A 7598-nucleotide genomic window follows, 5' to 3' on the forward strand; every position below is an offset into this window, starting at 1 on the left:
GGGGGGGGTGGGGGGGGGGGGGGGTTTGCCTGCGTTTCCCCTCCAAAGATAAAATTCCAAGACTGCGGTTAAAGGGGTTTTTGCATGCGTTTCCCCTCCAAAAGATGTAAAAGCCCAAGACTGTGGTTAAAGGGGTTTTTGCCTGCGTTTTCCCCCGAAGTCGTGATATGAAGAAGAGTCTAAGTTGTAGTTGTAAGACCGTCGAGAGACTTGAGATCTGAGCTGTGAGAAGTAAGATTAAGTAAGAACCTGAATTGCAAGACGGCCGTAAGCTGAGCCAGTGTTGTAAGAACTGAGATAGGATTGAGTAAGAGCTGTGAGACCGTGAGAACGAAAGCTGAGGTTGAGAGAGGCGCGACGCGTAATGATTAACGTTCTGGAGAGAAGAGAGGCACAGTAAATGCGGTATTGTGATGTTGTGCTGACCTGGGAGTTTCTTAACTCAGAGAGGAAACTGATCAGAGTTTCCTGTGGTGGTGTGAGTGTGTGGAAGTGCTGCGGAAGACAAAGTGCGTGTGATACTTCTGTTGAAGGTTGTATGTCTCATTGTAGTTCTATTGAGAAAATAATTAAAATATCACGCATATGCTTACTTGATTCGTGATCCTCAGGGCTCGGCATGAGCTAGTTGTCTGATAGGCGTGAAGAGACAATGTGCTTTGTGCGGCGAAGGACGGGCGAACGGTGTTTTTGAGCTTGCTTCGGGTATGGACGAGCGGCATGGACCATGTGTATATTTTTGTGCTTTCTGATGGTTTGTGGTGTTTCGCATAAGCGTCGGTATGCGGGGAGGGTGGTGGTACTGCACTGGTAGAGAAGTCTTGACGGTGAGAGTGAAGACGAGAGAGCGCGATGGGAGAGAAAGAGAGGCTGGGAGAGGTTTGACGCGTGTAAGTAAATACCACTTGAATTCTTTCTTCAATGGCGGAACAGCAGCCGAATGGCTCTCCGAGTAATAGCAATAGCCATGGCACACCAAAGCCAACGACGAATTTAAAGAAAAGCGGCACAAATAATAACTCGATTGTGTCGCGCTATCGTACGACTCTAACAAGTCTGTCTGCACGCACGGGTACGGCGCTTCCAGCGCTGATAACGAGTTTTGCGGTGTTACATGAGGTGACGGCGATTGTTCCGCTCGTGGGGGTGTTTTATGCGTGTAGGACGTTTGGAGTGGGCGAGGGTGTTGTGAGGCATGCGCGGGAGGTGACTGTGAGGAATGCGAAGAATGCGCAAGGGGAAGAAGGAGTAGGGTGGGTCACGAGGACGAGTGAGAGATGGATGAAGGAGGGCGAGGCGTGGACGGAGAGAGTGGGCAGACGGTATGGCATTTGGGGATTTGAGAAGGGCAGTAAGCCTAGGCCTAGGGTCCATGAAAGCGATTCGACGACGACTGGAAATGTGATTGCTGGAGATGTTGCGAATGCACTTGTTGCATACTGTGCTACAAAGGTCAGTCAATCTGATCTCAATCATAATTAATCATTATATTTATTAATAATACAGGCGCTTCTACCAGCACGCATAGGCCTCTCGCTGTACTTTGCTCCTGCATTTGCACGGAGCGTTGTCAGTCCACTGGGTCGGGGGATTGCTGGGGTAATCCGGGGCAGTAGATCTGGTAAATAGTTGTAATAATGGATGAATAAAAGTGGCAATGGCTAGGGGCGGACGGAGAGGCTGTGATGCGCTCGCATCGACGCTTCGGGCCAGATGCTCGCCTCTTTCTCCGCCATCCATCTCCCGCTTTCTTTCTTCCTTCCCCTCCTCGTTTGTCTACGCGAGTAAAAAGTAACAAAAGCATAGCAGCTGCCTATGCACGCGTCGACGAGGACAGCCAGGTAGTAGCAAGCGATGAAGAAGCTCTTCAAGACTCACAAGACGGCAGACGATGAGAGAGACAGAGACAGAGACAGAGACAGGGACCCTCCTACAAGGGAACGCGCCATCTCGCCTTTTACAGTCGTCCCCGCCCCGCCGTCGCCAGATGCTGCCGGGCAGTTCCACCCCCAGCAACAGCCGCAGCAGCAGATCTACCAGCAGCAACAGGCTGTGCCCAGAGAACAACAACGCAATGGTGGCCTGTCTGATAGAGATCGCGCACGCGAGAAGATGTATCGCAATTCCGTCGCTGCCTACCCCTCCGCTGACGACATTTCGAGTTGGGAGCTCATCCAGATGCATGGCCAGTTTGCGCAGTCGCATCCCTATAGACAGCAGAAGCAGCAGCAGCACGGACACGGGCTGGGCGGCGCGACGGATAGAGAACGCTCAGCGTCGCTTGCGAGTCTCTCCGGTCTCACCGGGAATAACATGAACAACAAGAACAGTAATATCGATAACAGTAACAGTAATACCAGTAGTCCAGGCATACTGCCCAACCCGCATTCTCCGCATCAGCCTCAGTACACTCAGCAGCAGCAGCAGCAGCAGCAGCAGCAGCAGCAGCAGCAGCAGCAGCAGCAGCAGCAGCAGGTGCAACAGCAACAAGAACGGATACCGTATACGTTACCCCAGGCACAACCCACATCGCGTACTTCGTCACTCAACTCCCTCCCGCCGGGCGCGTCTCAGCCCGTTCCTGGTGGTGCAGGAGGAACAGGGTCGGTTAGTGTAGCCGTCGTACCGCCTAGCTCGGCGGGCTCGTATGTGTCCTCGCCGACCTCACCGGGTTCAACGGCACCGTTGAGTGGAGGTGTGCTGAGGAAGAAGAATCCTCTTCAGCAGCAGTATGTTGCACCGCAGCCGCAGCAGCCAACTACGGCGGCGATTTTACGAGCTTTGGACCCGAGTATGCTTGCGGGTGTGGGTGGAGTGCAGCAGCCTCCACCAAGTTCTGCCGGACATGCTCAGCCCCTTCCTCCTCCTACGAGTGCTTCTTCACAGCAATCTCAACAACAGCATAAAACTCCTCTTGTATCTGTACCCTCTTTCCGAGCACGGGGAGGAGGAGGAGATCGTGAACGACAGATCCCTCATCCAGCCGATCACTCACAGCAACAACAACACCAACATCCTCATCTCCGCGTACCCGTCTTCCCCACACGAAAAGACAAATCAAAAAAGCCATCAGGTCAGGCAGTCGCACCTACCGGCCCGCTATCCAATGCGAACGTGAACACGAATACTGGGCTAAATACTACTGGCATGGGCAGGGACCGCAGTCGATCACTCTCGCTCTCAGACATCGAGTTCAATATTAGTGCTATTAGAACAAGTAACAGCGATACAGAAAATGGGTTTTTGGGTGACTCTGATCCGGAGGGTGACTCCGTCCGGCTGCGTCGAGGTAGTGGTGAGGATGGACGCGATGAAAGGGATTCACTTGAAATTGAGAGGAGAGAGAGGGAGAGGAAGTGGCGAGAAAGGGATTTGGAGATCGAGGGGAAAGTGGGGAGTGGGAGCAAGAAGCACGGGAGTGGCAGGGAGAGTAAAGGATTTTTCGATAGGTTGCAGCAGCAGCTTGGCGAACCTGAGGACGAGAAGGAGCGGGAAAGAAAAGAGAAAAAGGACAGAGAGAAGGACAAGGAGAAGAAGGACAAAGACGATTGGAAAGCCCAGTGGACGAGTATCTTCACGAGTGCGAAGGATAGGGAGAAGAGTAAGAAGAGGGACGCCAATGCTGACAACATTGAACCCTTTACCTCCTCTCAACACGGACGCCCGGAGATATCGAACCCGATTCCGCTTGTCCATCCCCCGCAACACTCCTCAGCACATTTAAATCCCAACCCGAACACGTACCCCGACCTGTACGCACAGTATCATACGTACCAAGCTCCCGGAGCTCCGGTTAACGTCCTTGCACCCGTCCTCAACAATGCGAACTCCAATTCCTCCGCAAATCCTCAACAGAATGCGAGTGCAAATCTTGCGAATCTGGGTAACAGTCAGCAGCAGCAAGACCCGTTAGTGCGGATGGTAGGCTTATTTGTGTCGCCCAGTCCCGAGGGCCTGGATTGGCCGCTCGCATTGGAGCTTTGTGAGCAGACGCGGGCTACTACACGGGAAAAGGAAAAAGAAAAGGAGAAGGAGAGAGGGTTTGGACTTGGCGGACTTGCGATTGCGATTGGGAGGGAGAGCCGAGAGGGGCGAGATGGGAAGGACCGAGATAGGGAACGAGAACGAGGGGAGGGTGGTGAGAGGGACGGGAGAGAGGGGAGAGAAGAGAAAGAGGGAAAGGAGAGGGACGTCAAGGAAGCGGAGGCAAATTCGAAGAGTATTGCGAAGGCTTTGAGGAAGGAGCTTAAGTGCGTATCTTTCGTTTTCACTTTCTCGCTCTTTCGTGCGCTCTGTTGTGTTTGGAGCTGGCGGGTCTCATGTGTGTTTTTTGCTAATTCTTTGTGGTTAGATATGCGAGGCCTTCTGAACAGCTCGGCGCTGTTACGGTGAGTTTTCTTGTTTATCTTTCCTTTACCGAGCAACGGATTTGAGAGCTGACGACAATTTGGAATTGTGTACAGTTATGGGCTGTGATGCTTTTGAATGCGTCCGATGTCTTCATTAGTCAGTGATTTTCTACTTTACATTATCCGTACAGATGTGAATTGATGATTGACATTACCCCTAGCCCAGACGAGTTCACGCAAGTTCCTCGACGTTGTCGAAGACCTTATCCTTCATTCCCGGTTTCCGATTATACGGGATCGGTTAATAGAGGTATTGGCTGCTGCCGCGTTTTTGGCAAAAGATAAGAGTGCGTATATATTTTGGTGCGTATCGGGAGTGATCACTGATGAAATATGTGCGCGTGTAGGTGGCAAAGACTCTGCAAAACGAGAGAACTTTAAGACGTTCTGGAAGAAGGTGAAGCCTGAAGGGTTTCCTGATGAGGTGCGTACGCTTTTTTCTCCATGTGGTTGCCTCACGAGTAATACTAAATTGCATTGATTCTTGACTGCTTTGGGTACGATTCAGGGAATGCCGTTGTCGATGGACAACCCTATGTTCCGCTCTGAGACGAATGCTTTACCTTCTGTCGTGGATTTGGAACGGCAGAGAGTAAGTCGACGTCGACATCACTATTCGTCTTCCCTTTCCCATTTCTTGTTGCTGATAATGTGTTTTGTGTTGCTATATAGTCGCGTCCACCTATGGGCGAACGACGGTCTTCTCGAAATGGCATCATACCCGTGGACGAGGATATCCGACGATTGTTCCAGGAGTGTAAGATCGGACGCGGGAATGCGCAGTTGTTGAATGAGGCGCTTGCGTTTGCGACGCCGGAGGATTTGAAGGAGAAGGAGATTATCAAGGTATCGTGTTTATTTTAATTTCCTTGCCTTTGAATATCGGTTGACTAATGCCTTTGCCACTGGCGATAAATTTGTTTGTTTGGTTGCAATTATAGGAATTCTACGCGAAATGCCGTGCCTCGCAAGAACTCATCCACACGCAGATTACCTGGGCATCGGCGAATGCGGAACGTTCGCGTATGCGGCGGCTCGAGACGCTCGGGCCTGATGGCCCGCAGAATGCGGATGAATTGCCACCCACGAGGGAGGAGAGGCTGCTTGGGGAGTTGCTCGTGGCGAATGAGGAGTTGGCGGAAGCGTTGAGGATTTATGGCGATATTGAGCGGATTGGAGTGGAGAGTGAGGCGGAAAGGAAGGCGAGGGAGAGGTCGAAGGTTGAGGTTAGGGCGCGTCCTGAGGTGAGGATCTGTCTTTTAGGAAAGATTGGCATGAAGCTAATGAATGTGGTCGATGAAATAGGATTATCAGGCTAGCGGAGAAGCGTCTGGTTACCTCGCTGCACCTGCGCCATCGATTGCACCATCGAGCTCGCGATCGCAATCCCCTTCAAGCTTCGTTATGAACTCGCAGACCTCACAGACATCTTTCCCACCTCCTTCCGCGTCAGAAATGGCGAAGCATACGGGCGAGTTCGCGCCGAATTCTGCAGCCGCGTTCCATCATTATCAGCAGCAGCAGCAGCAATATCAGAATCAACATCATCACCTTGCGCAGGTCCAGAGTCCACCGTATTCCGGCTCGGATAGTTCTCATAGTCAGAGTATGGGACATGGACATGGACAGACGCAGAGTCAAAGTCAGAGTCATAGCCCAAATCCAGCTACGAATGCAATCTCGAATTCTGGGCACGGTTACGGTGCCCAAGTTCAGACTCACGGACACCTTACACCTGCACCGAGTCGGTCGTTGTTGCATGGCCCGAGATCTCCAGCGAATTCGGCGGGTGGGGGTTACGGAGCTGGGTATGCGTATTCACCGTCTGGTGTGAACGCTGCCGCTTTCCCTGGTACCCCTGGTGTTACTACTGGTGGAGGTGGGGGAGTGGGAGGAGTGTATTCACGCACGTCGAGCCCTGTTCATGCACCCCTGTCGTCGGCAGTGTCTTCCCGCCCGAACTCGGTTGTGTACTCCAATTCGCGTGCGGCGAGTGTGGATACGAACTTTGAGAGAGAACAAGAAAGGCAGAGGGAGAGAGAAACGGATTTGTCGGACGTGACGGCTACGTACGATAATGTTGTGCATTCGTATGCGCATGGAGATGGGTCGGCTCCTACTTCGGCTCCTTTGACGTCGATGACTACTACCATGCGTATACCCGCTGCGGAATGGATCGATGCGCCTGATGGAGGTGTGAAGATGAGTGAGAAGGCTGCAGGGAAGAGGAGGATGGTTGATGACGTCCAAGAGTTCAACGATGGTATGTTCTGCTTCTTTCAAATTCATTATTCCTTTTCGTTTTACTTCCCTCACCACGAAATTTGCTTGTTCGTTTGTTGATTTGTTTGTTGCTTTCCGTCCATTCAGGGTACGCGCCAACTCAACCAAACGGAGACGCAGCAATATCTCACCTCGACGAATATGGTCCTTCCCCCGAAGGTGGTGGTGGATTCCAGAACACAGACCACTTTAATAATAATTACAACTATAACAATGGCGCCAACTACAACGAGGAAGAGAGAGGGGATGTATGGCTCGATGATCCGCTTGATGAAGGGGACGGGAAGGGGAGAGGGTTGGATAGGTGGAAGAGGAGGACGAGGTACGCGTATGATGCTGCAGCGGAGAGGACGAAGGAGAGAGAGAGGATGATGCGTGCTGGACTTGTTACAAGTGGGATGGGGTAGTGTAGAGACTCGGTTCATAATGTATAGTATGGGACGTGTATAGATGCACTTTCAGAGAGTCTGGAGAATTTTTGAGTAATGTATTAGTGTATAGGAGCAGAGGAGTTGTGTTGCATTTCTTTTCTTTATACACATGCATGTTTGTTTTAGTAGATCAGATTGACTAGGATCAAGTCTGTTAAGGATTTTTATTCTTTACAGCTGTTTACAAAAGTATTACAAAAATGGCAAATTATGTAATTTTTTAATGTGTCAAGTTAGCTCAAAAGGAAAAATTCATTTATAGCTGTTTGCAAAAAAGTTGGCAAAGATGTGTTTTGTAACATTTTGTCACACTAAGTACATCAAAATACAAAACTCACTATAGCTCAACTAATACTCAGCCAATTTGTATAATTTAAGTTTTGTATTAACTGTTATAGGCTTGCTCAGAATTGTAATAAAACTGATAGAGTAAAGTAAAGTACTTTTAGAAGGAATTCTAAATAACAAACTCTTT

General features: G+C 50.6%; 2 protein-coding genes across 2 annotated transcripts; both read left to right on the top strand.

The window, feature by feature from the left end:
• Nucleotides 1–921: 921 nt before the first annotated feature.
• Nucleotides 922–1629, top strand: FOMMEDRAFT_80580 (uncharacterized protein; the record flags this gene model as incomplete). The annotated part of the gene is made up of 2 exons (XM_007264969.1): nt 922–1452; nt 1507–1629. 2 exons carry the CDS (start codon nt 922–924, stop codon nt 1627–1629), a joined length of 654 nt encoding a protein of 217 aa, XP_007265031.1.
• A 107-nt stretch (nt 1630–1736) lies between these two features.
• Nucleotides 1737–7158, top strand: FOMMEDRAFT_139723 (uncharacterized protein). Its single transcript, XM_007264970.1, has 10 exons — nt 1737–4250; nt 4352–4388; nt 4464–4506; nt 4571–4696; nt 4757–4833; nt 4918–5001; nt 5082–5255; nt 5351–5653; nt 5715–6672; nt 6780–7158. The coding sequence occupies exons 1-10, from the start codon at nt 1855–1857 to the stop codon at nt 7097–7099; spliced, it is 4518 nt and encodes a 1505-aa protein (XP_007265032.1). The 5' UTR covers nt 1737–1854; the 3' UTR covers nt 7100–7158.
• The last annotated feature ends 440 nt before the right edge of the window (nt 7159–7598 follow it).

This window comes from Fomitiporia mediterranea, assembly GCF_000271605.1.
Source record: "Fomitiporia mediterranea MF3/22 unplaced genomic scaffold FOMMEscaffold_4, whole genome shotgun sequence".
In the NCBI taxonomy this organism is placed as follows: Eukaryota; Fungi; Basidiomycota; class Agaricomycetes; order Hymenochaetales; family Hymenochaetaceae; genus Fomitiporia; species Fomitiporia mediterranea.